At 35.2% G+C, this 20,276-nt stretch overlaps 1 protein-coding gene across 3 annotated transcripts in view; it reads right to left on the bottom strand.

The window, feature by feature from the left end:
- Positions 1 to 2,200: 2,200 nt before the first annotated feature.
- Positions 2,201 to 20,276, bottom strand: part of LOC120092116 (tRNA/rRNA methyltransferase (SpoU) family protein) — a 52,794-nt gene continuing 34,718 nt past the window's right edge. For 2 of the 3 annotated variants that reach the window (XM_039050325.2, XM_090307342.1), the window contains 17 exons: positions 19,649 to 19,810; positions 19,422 to 19,569; positions 19,227 to 19,324; positions 11,186 to 11,347; positions 10,778 to 10,825; positions 10,292 to 10,399; positions 9,372 to 9,446; positions 8,420 to 8,470; positions 8,095 to 8,238; positions 7,886 to 8,016; positions 7,454 to 7,541; positions 6,775 to 6,834; positions 6,449 to 6,701; positions 4,565 to 4,716; positions 4,383 to 4,453; positions 3,406 to 3,562; positions 2,201 to 2,673 (listed from right to left, as the gene is read on the bottom strand). In XM_039050325.2, coding sequence (XP_038906253.1) covers positions 2,506 to 2,673; positions 3,406 to 3,562; positions 4,383 to 4,453; positions 4,565 to 4,716; positions 6,449 to 6,701; positions 6,775 to 6,834; positions 7,454 to 7,541; positions 7,886 to 8,016; positions 8,095 to 8,238; positions 8,420 to 8,470; positions 9,372 to 9,446; positions 10,292 to 10,399; positions 10,778 to 10,825; positions 11,186 to 11,347; positions 19,227 to 19,324; positions 19,422 to 19,569; positions 19,649 to 19,810 — 2,076 coding nt within the window. In that variant the 3' untranslated portion in view covers positions 2,201 to 2,505. Of the gene's footprint in view, positions 2,674 to 3,405; positions 3,563 to 4,382; positions 4,454 to 4,564; positions 4,730 to 6,448; positions 6,702 to 6,774; positions 6,835 to 7,453; positions 7,542 to 7,885; positions 8,017 to 8,094; positions 8,239 to 8,419; positions 8,471 to 9,371; positions 9,447 to 10,291; positions 10,400 to 10,777; positions 10,826 to 11,185; positions 11,348 to 19,226; positions 19,325 to 19,421; positions 19,570 to 19,648; positions 19,811 to 20,276 lie in introns of those variants that run through there. The other variant, XR_016524654.1, reaches the window with a different exon arrangement.

Raw genomic sequence — 20,276 nt, 5'->3', positions numbered from 1 at the left:
TAATGTACAATTTACCATCTTGTATGTATATATCGCATTGTATATATCGCCACACTAAAATATTGTATGTTATCACTTTGTATGTATCACCACAAACATATTATACACATATATAAACATATACACACACGAGGTGATATATACAAGGTGATATATGTATAACAATAATAAGTAATATATCCATCCTTATCTTACATCCAGATCAAGGTATAAAATGTCGATTTCAACCGAAATATCGATGTCTTAATTTTATGAAAATGTCAATGAAAATATCTTCCTAAAAAAATTATAAAAACAAAAAATTAAAAAATATATATAAATTTGAATTAGTAAATGAAGATTTATGATTTTTAAATAAATTAACATGTCTATTATTTATATTATATTTACATTAACGACATTTTATCGCTTATTTTGTATGTTTATCATAATGAAAATATCCATTCACCCCCAAGTCAATGATGAACCCATCAAAATGTGGAAATATTGATGAAAACATCGACATGATGAAAACTTAATACTATGATCTAGATATATAAGTTATATAATTTCATAATGTCACAAGTATATCAGAGGAAAGAAGACATAAAAATCATAATCCCATCTTCCTGTCAACTTGTTAACTGAAAAATGGTGAACTCTACCTCTCTCTATTACTTGGAAACTCAGGGTCTTTGTTCTAACATGGTGTGATGATATTTGTGAATTTTAGGCAACAGTCACAAAAGAGAATAAAGTGTTGGTGACTGTGTATTCAGAGAAGCAAGAACCAAGACTACCAGTTAATCGCTACCAACGTGATAGTGTGAATAAAGCAGTGAGAAATCAATGGAAGCAAGATGCGGCTAATAAAGGATACAATAGGAGAACTGAACTCCTCAAGTATTCTCAACACCTTCGAAAGTCTACACGGTCACCTGCATCTCCATATATCCGAACACCGGAGCCGATCTCCTTGAAGAACAAACAACCGATCGCAAGAAGCATAGCGATTAATCTTGTATGCTCTTCCTTTTCTGTAAGTTTGCATATTGATTCACGACGAAATCGCATTTATCTTCTTGTCCTAGCAAGGTAGTACGATAATCTAACCCAACACAATTTGCACACCAAATTCACCTGGACAACTCAAATTGAATGAATATAGCAGTAACATTTGGTAAAGTAGTCAAGTTCTGGAGGTGTAAATGGAATTCTCCTTGGCCATTTTACCATAACTCAAACCCCATTTATTTCTATTCTGTATATAATCTACTTTTCTGGAAGGATATAGCTTGATGAAGAATTAAAAATTTTCCATTTTTGATAGCTTGTCAATCTTTGTGGAAAGCCCAAGGGTACCAGATTTACATCTTGCTTCGGCAACCTGATTCAAAGGTCTTACAAAGCTTTGACAAGTTTCCAACCAAAGAAAGATGGAAAAAGGCAGAACCAAAGCAGTGGATCAAGCAAGAATGTTAATGATAATGTAAAAAGCAGTGAATCAAAAAGAAAGAATACCATTGATAAAGTAAAGGGCAGAAGGATAAGACTACTGAAATTTACATGCACTTAATTTTATAGATCTCCATGAAATTTGTGGCTGTAGGCCCCAGATTCCTCACTTGACTTTCTTTCAAGAGCAATATAAGTGAGGACTTAACCCCCACCCCCCCAAAAAAAAAAAATCTTACAAACTAATCTATCAAAGTTCTGAAAAACTACTGGCATTTACTTCTCAAGAAATACCACCATAAAATGTAAAATATATTAGTAGATCAGTATCTACTACTAATCTTCCAATTTGCATATGGGTATGATTGCAGTATTGTATCTTCTCTCATTATTTAAGAAGATTTTTTCCCCCACTGTCCTTTTTACTGTATAAGCAATACTTAGATAAATGTAGGTTAGTATGCATTGATACTTTTCCTTGTCCACACCATAATTAAGCCATCATTAGATTTTACCAATCAATGATGTTTAAAATGGTATGTCAATTTCCCATTACCTGAACATTCATGTTTCAAGAATATTTAGTGTGCTTGTTGACCAGAAAGGTCCCTGTACCCGAGTTCTGTGTTCAATTCTAAACTATTCAGCTAACACCATTCTAGATCTCCTCTTAAAACAGACTGGATATAGAAAGATTGGAATTCATGTTTTTAGGACAGGAAGAAAGTACAATTTTCAAATTAAATTATCATGCTACAACAGAGAATGAGATTAGAAAAATAACATTTGCTGTATGAAAAATAAATGGCACTGATTGAGTTGCTTGAAAAACTCTAATGCATACAAAATTTCTACAAGTGAACTCGTAATTTGACAACAATACAATGACTCTTTCATACAAATTATGATTGACTTGTTACTGTACCACCATCCTTCCCATATGAAATCCATTTCTGATTTCTTTACACAGCCAAAATATGACAGTTGTCCTAGATGATAAATTACTCAACCTGAAAATTTAGCAAGTGAACCTTAATGTTTGAAACTTTCCACCAAAAGTAATTGGAAATGTCATGAGAGGTGTCTCTGTTGTCGAGTATATTCCCAGAGTGCAATGGCACCACTAACGTGAACATTAAGAGATCTGACAACTCCCAATTGAGGGATCTCAACGCATGCATCAAGTATATGGATTATGTCAACGGGTATACCCTCCTTTTCACGTCCAAGGACCAATACCTACCAGGGTGATTAAAGAATTATAAGCATAATTTCAAGTAAAGAATAAGAATGATCAACCCTCAATCTTGTAATTCCCATAAATAGGTAACTAGGGTAACTATCATTTGTTCTAGTTCATTGCGGCATTAGAAATATATACCTAGTGTTGTCAACTTCACCAAATAATAACAATATTAATAATAACAAATAAATAAAATAAAATAAAAATAAAAAATTAGTTATTTCATCTTCAGAAAAATGATGCATATCCCATCCTCTTTTTCATGTTGTATTTAGGATGTGAGAAAGAATTCAAACATGCAAAACCACCAAATTTAATTAAATAAGATATAATTGAATACCTATACCCTTGCTATGTCCAACGTTCAAACTTCTAACTTTATAAAGGATGACATACATCAGGAACATTCATACTTAACTGAGATCTGTGAACTGATCAAGATTATTCTAAGAAAAAGAATATGTTAAAAAGTACCTTTTTTTTCCCGTTTTCATCTCTTAATTTCCCCATTATCAGTGATTGTGTATAACTAATATTCCTATTCCATCTTAATCCATCTCAAACAAAGGCTCAATTAATCTAACAAGTGATGCAGAAAACCAATACGATGGTTTCTCGCTCTTTCTTGATTCATGTTTTCTTTTTTCTCGACCCAATCACTTTTCAAGTAAAAAACTAGGAAAAATACTAACAAGAAGATATTAAGAAGACTTTCAAGAATATCTTACTGTCTTCTTGGGAAATGCATACTGATCAAGAGGCACACTATTAGCCGTTTGTTCCAAACCCAAAATAGAGAAGCCTTCTCGTTTCTTTTTCTCTAGGAAAAGCTTCATACTGTTCACTGGGACTTCAACAATTGGCACCCACTTCTCTGCTGTAACACTGAAAGAAAGCAACAATGCTCAAACAAGTCAACCGAGACACTGGAGTTTATTTCATTCCATAAAATTAAGCTCGAATCTCTGAGACCCAAAGAGAAAAAAAGAGAAGCAAATGTAACTTCAAGAACTTCCTATTATATGATTTTACTTAAGAACCACTCTTCAAAAGCACACGATTTTAACAAAGGACATAAACTTTGGGGAAGAGATTTTGGCTCTTGACTTGCTCCTTTAATGGTATTTCTCTACTTAGAACCTCAGAATATATATTTAAATAAAAACAAGTAATAAGTTGGTAACGGTTTGTATGCAGGCATCAATCATTTTAGCCAACATCAGACAGCAAAGTCTTTGAATTCAAACTGTTTATCTAAAATAACTGACATATAGCAACGGTACAAGACAGGTTCAACAGAATTCTCTGCATTTTAATAGTTCAAGCAATTTCAAATTCTTCACACCTAGCAAGGCATAAAATAATACGGTAGAGTTTTATGTCTCACTTGCTATTATGTTGTAGCACGCTGCAAAAGAAACAATAGAGAAATTTCTTCTTTTCTAAATACTTGATTTGGTTAACCAGAAAAAGTACTGCTCAAAATAAGGGATACAAAAGCAGGTGTGCGGATGGTGTATCCTCCATCAGAGATCTCATAAACGTTATGTCAATAAAAGTACGTTGAGAGATTAGTCAGTAGATTATTCAAATTCTTGATTTCAGCACGTAATTTTTTATGCAGTAGCAGATGGAAAAGATCTCCTTTAACTGTATTTCAATAATCCGACATATACAAACTCAATTAGACAATTTACTACCGAACCTGATGAGTTGAAATTGTTTGTCATTTAGAATATTCAAGTCTGCAATAGCCAATCCTGCAGCCTTAAAAACCTGTTGAAAACAGAGTTTAGTGTAAAAAGAACATTGAACTGAGTATAACATAAGATGTAAAAAAACTTCATCCCAAGGCTTGAAAATTCTCTGTAAGCATCTACAACAGACCTCACAAGTCCTAGCCAAACCAGCCAAATTCGGTATGCGATCAAGCAGAGATGCTACAAGGATAAAGTTTTGTCGATTTGTTTTTAAATCTTCCATTGACAAACTTCTGGAATGCAGTAGCTGGTTAAGAAGCTGATCCTCCCCCTCCATTTCTGCATTTAAAAACTAACAAACTAAGTGACATAAGATAAAGTTTGATGGAGCATATTGAGAGGCTGATAGGAAGGGTAAAAAGCCGTAGATGGAAGAGTTTCCTAAAAAGACAATTAATTAAACATAAAGGAAAAGAAATAGGATAGCCAAACGTCACTCAAGAAACTTCTCATAAGGGATTCCATACTCTCAACAATTGGAGGAAAAGAAGCTCAAGAAACATTTTAACATTAGTTGATGAACTGATGCAACTTTTATGCCTTTGTAAACCGGTTGTAAAAGAAGTTGTAATTCTCTTTATAAATCGGTTCCCTTGTGTGGTTGACCGGCTCCCTAGATGCCCAGTCACCTTCTGTGTATAAATAGGCTTTTATGCCTACAATCTTATTTATTATACAAGATTACTCTTTGAATTCTTGGAGCATACAGCACAAATAATAACTGAGAAATTAGAGTACAAACTGAAACAAAAAAGAAGCCTACCCCTTTTGCCTCCAAACCAAAAAGTTGAGAAGAAATTACCAAAACGTACAATATAAATAAATAACACAACCAGAAGCTTGACAAGACAAAAGAACCCATAAAATCCTGAAGCTAACAATAAAGACCAACCAATAAAGGTCATGAGAGGCGTGGATATGAACATAGACACAAGACAACATGGATAAGGAGACATAATTCTGAAAGATTAGAGCATGAATTTCAACAGAGACTTATTTATAGAATATAAAAAAATATATAAAATTGGACAGTCCAAATCCTCCGTTCCAAAGCATGTCAACATTCAATGTATCCTATGACGACACTCTACTAAATAATGTCCATGCTTCTTAGTTTAGGAGCAAGTCTAGTTTGATCAGAACTTTTGGACGGCTTAAATTCTTGAGAAATTCTCTAGATTCCCCATCCTTCCTTAATCCCCTCAAAAGTCTTAACTATTCTTTCATTGGATCCATATAACCATACATTTTCTCTCTCTAGCTCTCTCTTTCTCACTCCTCCATTTTCATGGCCTTCCTTTGGGACGTCTTTTGATTCTTCAATCGCTAACTTCCATCTCTCCCAAAATAGAGATCGGCTTCTCTGTTCACATTCTGATTCTGATTCTTATTCCGATCGTTGCAAAGATTTCCATAGCTTCGGCATCTCCATGGAGAAGTTCATCAAGATTCTTGATGCCAGTTTCAGGATTGTCGCCAGATTTCATTCACATTGCCTTTCAGACTGGCCGGATGTACTACCATCCGCCGACTAACTCCAACGATGGCCACCACTCCGAGGAGTTTCATCTCAGCGGCAGTCATGCATCGTCTCATCAAATTGTTCGTTGTGTTGCCGAGCCAACGGCCGTCGTCGTAGTCGTCAGCGTTGAGAGTAATGAGTTCATTCTTCACTGTTTGATTGTGATTATTGAAATGAAGAAGTTCTGGAATGTTCTTGAGAGATTCATCGAATCCATACTATAATTATAAACTTAATACTCCCCTTGCTCTTCTATGACTCATATATGTTTTTCTACTGAAAAATAACTAATGGTTTTTTATGGAGGGTCGGTCTTTCCAAATTGCAAAAGAATAAAATAAGATTGAGCATCAACGATCTACTTAAAATGGATACAGTGAATTATTCAATTCAGTATTATATAATTGTTTTGTTTAATTTCAGATCATATATTTTTTCTAGGAGACTAGTCAGTAAACAAGTTGAAACATAAAAAATAATAAATCGTACCATAAAGGAACTTGTAAGCTTCTTTGCTGCCCAAGTAGGAACTATTCTCAGTGTCTTTCTTCTCATGTTTTGAGAGAGTGACCTTTTTCTGAAAATCCAAAGAAGTTGCTACAGGCAGTATGGAAGTAGATTTTTCTTCATTTATGTCAGATGATATACCCATAAGGTTGTGATCTTCAATAGTTTTAAAGCTCTCATTTTTAATAGCTGTCAGATCATTTGCCATTGAACACCGAAGATCTTCTCTGACATCCTAAAACATACTAAGAATGTTACATACGCAAGGTATAAAGAGACATCGATGGACAAATATGAGAATTACTTACATTCAGAAAATTCAGAACTTGCTCCATGAGAGATGTTGGGACACACTCGAACTCAAGGTCCTTTCATAAAAGGAATGATATAATTAATTATTTTGAAATGGTGGCTAATGCAATTCAATATACATGAAAAAGGTTATCTTTTTTATTTTTCGTTTCTTATAAAAGAAATAATAAACAAACATGGAAAGGGTTCATTTCATGACATATCTAGGTCAGTCACAACTGTTTTAGCAAGTTAGTCATTTGAAGTATCATCTCACACCGTTCAAACTTAAAAATGTGACAAGGGAATTAAATTGACGATTGCTTTCCGGCTAATGATATCTATTCTTTACTGAGAGATTTTAAGTTTCACATTCATGCACGATTGTTCACAATAGTGGATTCATAACAACTTAAGAACACAAGTACCTCAATGAAAGAAACACAATAAAAATATTTATTTGTCTCATCAAATAGCAATAAGCAGCCTCCATCACAAATTTATAACATCTAAAGCTCCCAAGTTGTACAAAAGTTCAACCTCTTGTCAGCAAATGCAAATTCTTCTATAAAGAAAAAAAGAAGAGAAAAGTACAATTCCTCTCATTTTTTCTCCCCTTACACTACGGTATATTTACATGGTATGCTTATGTGCATAATGATAGTAAAATTGATCAACTTTCAGCATGCAGCTGACCTTAACTCTGCTTGAGAAAATTCCAGATGGTGTGACAGATAGTGCAGGATTATAGGCATGAAGATATCCTTCCATTGATGCCCGTAATCTGAAAGATAAATGTCTCAGGAGTGGGATTAAAGAATAACATTTAATGTGTGAACTTTTAGATGGAATATATATACCTTTATAGGATTGAAAAATTTATGAACTCAAACATACCAGTTTTAATTCAGCAGCCAAAAATAAATTTCCAGAAACATTAATTATACAAAAAGCAGAAACCATGTATTATCACCATATACTGCAGAGAGATGAGAATAGAAAAACACCCCAGCTGGAATTTTATGGTTGGAGGGGTTGGTGTAAAGGTATGATTATATTTAGAATCCGTATCAAAAAGGCACAAACATTCAATATCTAGTAATTGAACACTAAAATAAGTAACCACACCTGACACAATCGGGATTTTTCTCAAGGTATGATTTCAAATCTTCAAAACATCTTCTCTCTAAAGGCATATTCCTGTGGGGTCTGAATTGCACTGCTGGAAAAAATTTACAAAGAACATGGTACACCAGTAACTGCAAGAAAACCAAAGACATTATATGAAATGCAGGTTACTTGAATGAAGCAAGATTATATGCTCCTGAAAAACCAACCTGAGTAAAACCTCGTAAACTGTGGTGATGAGAGGTTAGTTGTGGAACAAGAGGAGGAAGCAACTCATCCAAATGGCTGGACTGAACTGCTTTAGTTGCATGGAGGATAACATTTGTAGCTATAAATACATAAGAAGAGAGCACCTGCATTTCATATTTGACAAGAAAATTTTCATTTACTGGCATGATATAGAAAAATCAACATCAGTTGAAATTTGATTTGATAATGCTATACATGCGAATTCCCAGAGATCTAGATTATCGGTCACCACTAACTACCACAATCAGAAAGGTGCAGAGCCCAGTAATTGCTGAACTTTTTTACCTGAGGCCTCATATTGTAATCTTGTAGTATAGGAACCAATTGCTCCTTAACCTGCGGTTTGAGTGATCATATAAAAATGTCAGACACTACACAAAAGTATACAGGTATGAAGATTAGTCCAAGTAGATCTCAGTGGTCTGTGGGTGTGAAAATTTGTAGCACCTTTACTTAAAATCTAATTCAACCGAATTCATTACTAAAAAAAAATGTTATAGAACTATTTTTTCTGTCCTAATTCATTACTAATCCACATCACCTTCATCCATGGTTTCCATTAGTTACCATCTCTATTGATTATTCTTCAGTGTTATAAATTACATTGTATCTCTGTCTTGTTGGATGTCACACAGAGAGGGACAAGATATGGGTGAAGGGTAGTTTTGGTTTTATGTGGTACTAGAAGTTTGTTTCTTCTTAATATATAAACACACACACACACATAGCGTAACCAAGGATATTATCTCAAATAGATGTTGGCTCAAATGCTGCTCTGCTACCAAACTGGCGTAACCAAAATGATTAAAAGAGAGGATTCTCCAAGAATCTAAACTCAAATCTTTATTATGACTCGAAGTATCCGATAATTGAGGGAGACTCCCTATTTATAGGGGATTAATATACAAATGAAGGTAAAAGGGATTAACCTAGGGATTTGCCTAAGATTATCCTAGTGCTTCCTACATGACTGATGACTCTCAACTCATAACATGTTGACGTTACTATTTCAATAGTGACACATGTTGGCTTACAGTTATCTACCCACCCCAAGGCTCACTGCAGCACATGGTGACTGGAGTAACCATCTCCATTGACGCATAAACTAAACCACACAAATGTTTACATGAATATGTGATATAGGGTTTTATAGGGATGAATCATTCTCCATCCCTCTCCCTGAAACAAAATATATGCTATATCCTCCAAACAAAATCAAAGAAATAAATTATGTTACCAATGTTGGAAACTTCAAGTAAATGCTGATTGCAAATGTTTCCAAGTATTGACGAACTGAAGGTAGGTTATTTCTCTGTAAACAAACAATGAAATGAAGGAAATGATGTGTATCAGTACCAAAAATGATCTACAGAATTTAGCCAGGTTAATTCGTGAATAAACATTTTATTTTCCATAATTTCTGATGGTAAATTAACAACAAAATATGCTTTGAAAATTCTGCTAAAATAATCAATAGGTAACGCCCTAAATCTAGTGATGATGGTAATAGAACTGAGTAGGGAAAAGAGAAGGGAAAGAAAAGAAGAGACAAGAAAAACAGCTGCCGGTAAAATAATCTTCTTCACATTCAAAACAAGTGGTTTCAAGATAAAGAATCAAACTGAATCCTGTTCACTTACTCAACTTCTATAAGACAAGTCATGTAAATCACTATCAAGAGGTGAAAGAAAGACATAGGCATTCTGAATAGATTTCTCTTTTCTTACTTCTCAGTTCTCATTGATTAGTAAAAGAAACAAAAATATTCAAAAGATTCAAACTCCCAGATAGAGTGAAAAATAACATAGTAAAGATACAAAAAAATAGAAAGAAAATGGAAAACAAGGAACCAATAGTGGAATATCATCCCAATTAAAACAAGATCACCAAGTATTAAATACTCTTTTTCCTATTTTCCCTTTTATAAGCTAAAAGGGAAGGTATATGAAGGATGAGGATGAATTGCTATAGAAAAGAATTGCTATAGAATCAATGGCATTGCGAAGAAGCAAGTGAACCAAATGAGGATATGATTAGAGACTAGATAGTGGCTCAAATGAAGTTCTATCGCAATATCATGCAGTTAAAAAAGAAATTATGATGGCAAATGAGTAAATTACGAACTCATCACTGACTTGTATGATTTATTTTACTTACAGAGAGGGAGACATGCAAGCTATTAGTAACTTGCTGAACTATATCTTGGCAGACAAACTTGGATAGAATACATATCATTTGCCAAGCACGTATTTTGCGTCTATGGATCTGATAAACAAGAGGTATCAAATTAAATTTTATTTGCAATAAAGCCCACAGACAAAAGAATCAATGAGCAGACAGGTGCTATAATATTCATAATCTTTCTTTCAGTGAAGAAAAGAAGATGGATGATGAAATATTCACAAAGTGGGTGCTTAAACGAATTGTTTCATAAAAAATGGATAGATATATGAAATTCAGTGATTAAAATTCCACTACCAATAATCCTTACAAGTTACAACAGGCTTCACAGTTTTCCTCCTTACTAATAAACCCTTTTACTCCTAAAATTTTATAAATATTTTCATCAATAAGATATACATATTTACCCCCTTGAAAAATGCATCCCACATAGAAAACTCCATAATTAAATTCAATACTCACAGCACTGTGCTTTTTATACAATTCCTTTGCTAGGTCATTGCTGTTTACCTGTACCAATACATGATGAAATCAACATTCAACCCAAAGCCGAAATCAACAACTATACCATATATAGGACCTCTAAACCAGCTGATATAGTGAAAAAGAATAAATGTACAAGGGATTAGTCGAGATGTGCACAAACTGGCCCAGACAATGACGGATATCAAAATAAACATAAATGTACAAGGGATAGTCATAAAATGAGGTTCTCCTTGTTGTCCCATTTATATCCTTGTATTTTGAGCATTAGACTATTTTCATTCCATCTATGAAAGTTTTGTTTCCTTTCCAAAAAAAAAAAAAAAAAAAAACACAAAACAAAACATATATGCACAATGCATGCTCTAGGGTTACAAAAATCCATACCACAGAATCAAGGAGCTCAAGCAGAAACAATTTTCCAGATTCCACAGCATCATGGCAACTCCCATATTCATTAGACAATCCAGCCATGTCAGCCAAGTCAGCAAGTTTATGAAACAGAACAGCAACTGATACACGTGCATACAATTCTGTATTGATAAACACCTAATCGACCCGATGAAAATATAATGGAGTCAAAGCGAGAAGGAAGATATTCGAAATCACAACTTATATATTTAATGCAAAGTCAAGAAGAAAATCTGAATAGATATTTTCAGAACTATCTCTTCATCTTTTTGTATTCCATATGCTGTTACATTGTAATTTACAAGTAGTATTTCCGGTAACTTCAAAGTTGTCGAAGTGAGGATTAGTTTCATATTATTTAATGAGCAGCTTGTACTTCATAAGAATTAGAAATAAAAATTGGGGGTAATATAATCCTTAAATAAAGGCCATCCAACCAAACCCTTCGGCATTAAAACAATGAATGATTTTGAATTCTATTCTCATTCGTTTTTTGATGAATTGTAGTGGATTCAGTGAAACTCTTCTTATAGCATAGTTATTTTCTTGATATCTTTGAGCAGAACTTTTTAATAGCCACACACACACACAAATAAATAAACAAATAAAAAGGAGTTTGGCCTAATTACAGAAGACTTCCAATCCAAAAGAACAACAAGACCAAGTTCATTATTACATAAAGGCCTAGTGACTAACGCCATAGGGAGGCGTTAAACCTAGCCACATCCTAAACTTCATCACTCACTCTATCCACCTCTTTGAAAATTCAATCATTCCTCTCAAGCCAAATTCTCCACAAACCTGAAAAGAAGCTAGTCAACCACAAACCTTGACCCAATTCAAAAGCACCTCCCCTAACTGGGCCTTACCATCTCTATTCCAACTCAACAGGCATCAAATGATCTCAACTAGCCTCTCCAAAGGTGGTGATCAAAATGAAAATCCCAAAAAAAAATTATTCAAGTCCTCCTCGTGCCTCACTATGAGGAATGCACCATTGCAAGAACAAAACATAGGAAGAGTGCCTTTGAACACGATCCATGGTATTAACTCTCCCAAGTAAAACCTACCAGGCTACCATGCAAACATCTAACCTTCCCTTAAATTTTAATTTTTAACCTTCTAGAGAGAGGAAAAGAGACAAAAGCAGGGATAATGAAGGAGGAAGAAGGGGAAGACAAAATATGAAGGAAAGGAGGGAAAAAACTGAAAGTTAATTTTTTTAAAAAAAAGAAGGAAAAAAAAGGAAGGAAAATGATGAGAAGCCCCTAGAAGAATCAGGGACTAGAACCTGAATTTAACATCTCCTTCCTGGAATCACATGTTGGTCTCAAAGAAGAGAAGAAGACCCACCACTTCCAATACCTCTCTATCAGACAAAGGACACTGAAAGTTTGAAGAAGGCAACACTGAAGCCACAAAATTCAGCCTCTTGTTCAAAAGATGATACATCCTTGGAAATAAAGCACAAAGAGGCTCATCTCCCACCTAGTGATCCTCCAAAGTTAAACCTTTGAGCCTTCTCCAACGGAGCAAGTTTAAAATGCGGGAATGAAGAAATGAGAGGGAAATGAGAAAAATGGGAAGTGTGTTAAATTTCATTCTAGAAAACTCCAATATAAATACATATCTTAAGTCTAAAAATAGATTCCACGAAGTTAGCAACTAATCCCACTAACTCCACAAGAATAGGAACTTAGACTTGACTACAACTAAAAATAACTTCAACTATTTCCTAGAAACTAGGAATTGACTAGACCAACTCAAAAACTAATTTGCAGTTTTGAGTTACTAACAGAAATGGAAAGCACAAGATCAAAAGAAAAAAGGCGAGCTATGATGTTTCTTTCAATACACTCCTCCCCCAACCAGCCCAGCCCTACCCTCCCTACCACCCCACCATGTTTCCTGATGCCTCCTTGATTGCAAATGAGTTTATTGATCTCCGCATCAGAACCAAAGCCAAAGGTTTGGTGATAAAGCTGGATGTTGAGAAAGCATTTGATATGGTCGATTGGGAGTTCCTTGACAAAATCTTGGCTGCAAAAAGATTTGGTAAGACTTGGAGGAAATGGATTATGGGTTGTATCTCATCTGCAAATTACTTTATCATTATAAATGGCAGACCTAGAGGGAAAATCAAGGCATCCCGTGGCCTCTGTCAGGGAGACCCCTCCCCCCCTTTCTTATTCACCTTAGTGGTCGATTGCCTTAGTCGAATGCTCACTAATGGAATGACAGTGTTAAACTCCCGATTATTTACACCTATAAAAGAAGGGGTAAAAAGGGGAATGGACAGAAGAACGTTAAGATTTTATTACAGAGGAGGAAGTGGGAGGTGAAAACGGTTAAGGGGGACCATTGTTCATTCCTTTATAAGGACGGCCTTGGGTACCGAAAGAGGCAAGCAATTTTTGTAAGATAAATAAAGGTTGAGGAAGCTTTTATGGACGGAATTCCCCAGCTCTCTCGAATTGTGCTGGGTCTCTATTGTTTCTCTTTATTTCCACATCTTTACAATCTCTCACTACAATAAATTATCCTACTGCTGTTAAAATCTTGCTTTCATGTAATTTGAAGCATTCCTGATTATCAATATAGCAAAGTATTTGTTTTCTTTTCTTGTCTCTTGGTTTCTTCATTAGTTTTCTGAGTACAGGTTAGGATCTTAACAAAGTGGTATTAGAGCCACAATCCTGGGGCGAACTAGAGTGATGACACAAAAATAACTTGAAGAAAGGGTGGAGTCGAGTGAGAAAGAGATCGTGGGATTGAAGGAAGTGTTCCTGGGATTATGTAAGAACATCGAAAAGTTAGCCAAAGAAGTCAGGGAGAATAACTCCCTCAAGGAAGGAGGAATCAGGAATCACCGAAGGAAGTAACCTTAAATCGAAGGGGAAGGCAGAGGAGACCGAATCATCCCAAACGCACAGAGCTAGAAATACTGATAAGGGTAAGTATAAACGTTTGGAAATCCCTCTTTTCACAGGAGAAAATCTAGAGTTATGGGTGTATCGAGCAGAACATCATTTCGAAATACATGAGCTATCAGACGCTGAGAGGGTGAAAGTGGTTGTGGTGAGCTTCGCTCCAGATGAAGTTGACCGGTTAAGGGGGACCACTGTTCATTCCTTTATAAGGATAGCTTGGGTACCTGAAGAGGCAAGTAATTTCTGTGAGATAAATAAGAGCTGAGAGCTGAGGAAGCTTTTATGGAGGGAATTCCCAACCTCTCGAATTGTGTTGGGTCTCTATTGTTTCTCTTTATTTTCATGTCTTTACAATCTCTCACTACAATAGATTAACTTATTGCTATTAAGATCTTGCTTTCATGTAATTTGAAGCATTCCTGATTATCAATATAGCAGAGTATTTGTTTTCTCTTCTTGTCTCTTGGTTTCTTCGTTAGTTTTCTGAGTACAGGTTAGGATCTTAACAGACGGCAGGCTTGATCGAAGGATTTGCAATCAGGAACTCAGGTATCAACATCAACAATTTGCAATTTGCAGATGATACCATTCTTTTTACAACCCACAATGATGCAAAATTGGCAAACCTATTTAACATTATTGGATCCTCTGAACAAGCTTCTAGTCTTCGCATCAACCATGCCAAATCCGAGATTTTGGACAAACACTTAAATAATACATCAGTCAGCACACTGGCAGCTGCATATGGATGCAAGATAGGTTGTTGGCCATCTACATACCTCGGTTTACCATTAAGTGTGAAGCCATCTTCTTTCGCATTTTGGGAACCTATCATTGAAAAGGTTGAGAGACGTCTCAATAATTGGAATGGCACATATGTCTCAGAGGATGGAAGACTTACTTTGATCCAAGCCACTCTCAGCAACCTCCCCATATATTACCTATCTTTATTCAAGATCTCATCCATGGTGAGTGATAACTTGTAGAAATACAAGTTATTTAATCTCATTTATCTAAATAATTAGGAAATAGGTTTGAAAATGTGATAGCTTGATAAAGAATTCATAAAAGTAATTATATCATGCGATCACACACACAAAGTCTCACTATCTACGAAAGATATAAAAATCGTGCTTTTTGGGTGCAAGAAATCTACTAATGCGATCACAAAGAATTCTCAATGCCAACATTAGAATCGCATAGTTGAACAAGTTGGTAACCTTATGCGATAGAGGATGACATGACGTATGGGCGGTGGAAGTCAAATCAGAAACTAAGTTGGTAGCTAACAAGCAAGCTTCACGACAGAGCAAATGAACTTCTGACGCAGAGCAGGCAGTGCATCAAGGTATGGAAATTAATGCACCTTATCAGCATAATCATTAGTGAAAGAAGAAAAAGTTGTTCCATGACGCCTATAAATACCCAACTAGATTTCCATGTAAAAATATATATATAAAAAAAAATGAAGAATAGCTGATAGCCAAGAGTCAAGACATTGGAGAAAAACTCTGCCCAAATTCCTACTTTAAAAACACTTCCTTTTCGAGCCCTCATGTAATCTTAAACGAAAGCTTAAGATTTCTCTCTGGAAGCAAGAAGGTAACCTCATCTTCAACACACTCTTTGTGAAGCAATCGTCTACTAAGCCAGAGAGGGCAAGGAATTGCATATCACGGCTTGATTCTCTATCTCTCTCTTTTCTTCCACAGTTGTTATTTGTATTGTGTAAAATGTTGAAAGACTCCTATTTCTCAATATGAATGCATCTACAATTTATCTTTTATCCATCTCCTCAACTTTTACCATGAGCAACTAATTTCTTTATGGGTTGAGAAACAATGCAGCTAACATGAACTAAGTAAGGCTTAGTCATGAGTTCAACTTGTTTTATGTATGCTTTATAAACTATTTGAATAAGTCGAAAGATTATTCCAAGTAGATTAAATCTAGGATTGAAAAGGCCAAATATTTAGACCTCATAAAATAAAAAGAGAGCATCTTTAGAAATAAAAAAAAAAACATCTTTTGCATCAAATACTCATCGCATGCATCCTAGAGATAGGATATGGTAGCTAAATAGACTAAGAAGTGTAGGTTGTAATTTTTGAGTGGTTTGCTTGAACGCATAATTTATGCATTTACTTAGGAATGATAGTGAATATTTTTCTCAACCAAACCTTTATTCATTTGAATCTTGTACTTCTCGTATAGGCTATTTCACTTACGATTGTTATTTCCATCACATTCATCACTCTTTATTTTAGCAATTGAATAGGATCAAAATCATCACATATCTAGTAAACAACTCGCGTGAAGATCGAAACAATATTTGTCAACGCATATATAGAACACAATCCTTGAGTTCGACCCTAGACTCACTAGGACTCTAGTTTGATTTATACTTGGGTCTAACTAGGTAAACCAATGTGTTAATAAGACGTCACATAGCACTCACTCCATCACATTTAAAACGCATCAGCGAGTGAGCAGATTGAGAAACTATATAGGCATTTTCTATGGCATGGTCACAAGGAAAACAGAGATATCCATTTAATTAGATGGGATATAGTTCAACTTCCCATATCTGACGGGGGCCTTGGCGTGACTGATCGGAGAAAACGAAACAATGGCCTTTTAGCCAAATGGATTTGGAGATACCATATCGAGAATGATGCTCTCTGGAGAAACCCATTGATGCAAAATACGGTTCTACTTAACAACCACAAAATGCATGATTTATGCATTTACTTAGAAATGACTGAATATTTTTCTCAACCCTATCTTTATTTATTTGAATCTTGTATTTCTCGCATAGGCTGTTTCACTTACGATTGTTATTTCCATCACATTCATCACTCTTTATTTTAGCAATTGAATAGGATCAAAATCATCGCATATCTAGTAAACAACTCGCGTGAAGATCGAAACAATATTTGTCAACACATATATAGAACACAATCCCTGAGTTCGACCCTAGACTCACTAGGACTCTAGTTTGATTTATACTTGGGTCTAACTAGGTAAAACAATGTGTTAATAAGACATCACATAGCACTCACTCCAACACATATTTAAAACGCACCAGTGAGTGAGCAGATTGAGAAACTATATAACCATTTTCTGTGGCATGGTCACAAGGAAAACAGAGGTATCCATTCAATTAGATGGGATATAGTTCAACTTCCCATATTTGACGAAGGCCTTGGCGTGACTGATCGGAGAAAACGAAACAATGGCCTTTTAGCCAAATGGATTTGGAGATACCAAGCCGAGAATGATGCTCTCTGGAAAAACGTCATTGATGCAAAATACGATTCTCCCTTACAACCACAAAATGGGCTCCTTAAAAATTTCAAAGAGCCATGGACTCGCATTGTCAATCCTTGATAACATTGTTCATGTGATTGGCAATGGTTGTAATACTCGTTTTTGGGCAAACACATGGGCGGGCACCCTTCCTCTAAAAAGTGCATTCCCGAGATTATTTGCCCTCCCTAGCCACAAAGAGGCCTCTATTGCACATTGTTAGAACCAAGGTCACCGAGCATGGGACCTTGGATTGAGACGTCATTTACAAGAGGCCGAGATTGATGAGTGGACTACTATGTCCACCTTGCTCTAGCCCCCGGTCAACGCAATGTGATTGACATTTGGAGATAATGTTGATAAAACCGGTAGATTTTCTATAAAATCTCTCACAAAACATATTGCATCCAAAGGTCTTAAACAGAACACATCTCTCTACAAGAATATTTGGAGAGGTCCCATCCCAAAAAAAGTCTGTCTCTTCCTATGGGAAGTCAGTCATGGGAGCATTAACATGGTGGTTCTCCTTAAGAAGGCCCCTTGGATCTCATGGGCTCCAAATTGGTATGTTCTTTGCCATCATAATAGAGAATCTACTATGCATATATTGATCTTTTGTGATTTCACTCAATCCTTTTGGGAAATAATGCTCAATTGCTTCAACTATCAATTGGTCTTTCCTAACGACCCCCTCACTTGATTGAATTCATTGCTTTTTGGCCATCCGCTCAAAGTTAAAAGGGAGATATTGTGGACATTCATCATTAAAGCCTTCCTTTGGCTCGTATGGAATGAGCGGAACAATTGGATCTTTGAAGAAAAGGTGTCAAACTTCACATGCTTCTTTGATCACCTCTTGTATACAACTCTCACTTGGTGTAAATTCACCTCACATTTTTGTGATTACAGTCTTACATCTCTTATTACACGATGGAATTCTTTTATGTAATCTCTCCTGGCCTTTGTGCCTTTTTGTAATTTCATATCATCAATGAAATTATTCTAAATGTTTCCCATAAAAAAAAAGAATGAAAAAAGAGAGAGAGAGAAAAAGGGAGAGCACAAGAGATATGAGACTGGAATTATTCAACAAATAATTAGGAGATTCTAGAGAAGTTGAAATTGGAGTACTAAAAGAAAAAGAATATGGCTCAAGAGACATGCACTTCTATGGTTGGAAAATAAAATACTGGAAAAGAGAAGATATCAACACAGGCTCCTAAGACAACTGCAGCAGAAATGCTAATATAAAAATGTGTTTCAGTAAATTAGAGAATGACAATAGACGAAATCAACAAATATTTGTTTCAGTTATTTGGATTCAAGTGGATCTTTACCAGTTGGTTTAGAGACAATGTTTTACAGATTTTATGAGACCCTCTTTTGAGTTCGAAAGCTTATTTACTGTGGATTAATGCTACTCTCTTATGTGAGCTATGGACGAGAGAAATCAGTGTATTTTTCAGGATTCGTCACGCTCTGTTATGGAGTACTTCGATTCAGCCCATTTGAAGTCTTCTTCATGGTATTCTCTTTTTGAAAGTTTTAAGGGTTATTCCATCCAAGAATTGAACATGAACTGGAAGAATTTTATGTTTCTTTCTTAGTCGTTCTTTATCTTTTGTATATTTGGTGACGATTTTTACATTTTGTTCCATTTTGTCTACTTTGTACTTTTGAACATTAGTCTCTTTTCATTCCCTTAATGAAAATTTCAATATTCTTTTCCCAGAAAAAAATCTTTGAACTGTATGAATGAGAACAGATGTAAGATTTACTTCAGTGAGCTCAGGGTCTGGACTTTCTGCCAATAATGATACTTCAGTCCGTGTATCATTATCAGTTAATTCCGCTTCAAAATCTTCATCAAAAGCAACTGAAGAAGAAATTTGTTATAATGTGATTTCAGAGAACGTTAAATTGTTTGATATATTTTATATGGATTACAAATAAGATATGCAATGAAGACATACTAGAACCATATAGTGATAGCAGTTTCAGTTCTTTAAGATAATACTTTATGGTCCATGGATGACTAAGCCACATGCCAGTCAAATGTAATGCGGCCAGACGAAATGTTCGAGGACTTTTGGTGCCTTCTTCAAGAATTTTTTCTATAAACTGCAAAAATAAGGATTAAGAAACAGTAGGCAGAAAACCCAACTGTGAAAAAACGTATGTGACCAAAGTGAGTACACACCCATTTCAGAGGTCCTGGTCCACCATCACTTAAATGCATACTGCTTTCAGAAAACGTAGAAGAATGCAAAACAGAAGATAGAAGCGCAGCAATATGGGCAACCCTTCGCTTGTTGCAGCTGACATGCAATATCCAAGAGGAACGCACCAAACGCCACATCATCTGAAATTGTAGAATTTGAAATGCATAAATATAGCCAAGTGAGAAAAAACGAGGGTACAGAAAACTTTCCACATAATTTTAAGTCCTGTACTTGTTCTCAGTTTTTGATGGGTTAAATGTATGTATGTGTGTGTATATATATATATTATAAGAAACAATTTTAATGATGGTATAAAATTACAAAACGGGGAGTACCCAATCCAAGGAAATTACAGAAAACCTCTCCAACTGGATATCATAGAAGAAAACCTTTAGTGGAGAAAGGAGAGAATTAACACCAAGAAATAACCAAAAATGATAAAGCATTAAAATAAACGTTCAATGATTGAGTTCCTTTTTCAGCAGTTATTGGGATGCATAGCAAGTCAGAGAATTTTGGATTGACTGGATTCACACGGTAGGAGTTTGGATCCTTTTGGTAAATTTTCAATTAAATTCCTATCCAAATGGTTTGATGCTTCGGCTC

This window comes from Benincasa hispida, chromosome 11, assembly GCF_027475165.1.
Source record: "Benincasa hispida cultivar pf3 chromosome 11, pf3_genome.v1.1, whole genome shotgun sequence".
NCBI classification, from domain to species: domain Eukaryota; kingdom Viridiplantae; phylum Streptophyta; class Magnoliopsida; order Cucurbitales; family Cucurbitaceae; genus Benincasa; species Benincasa hispida.
Note: the sequence above shows the minus strand (reverse complement) of the source record. Positions and strands in the feature narration are given on the sequence as shown.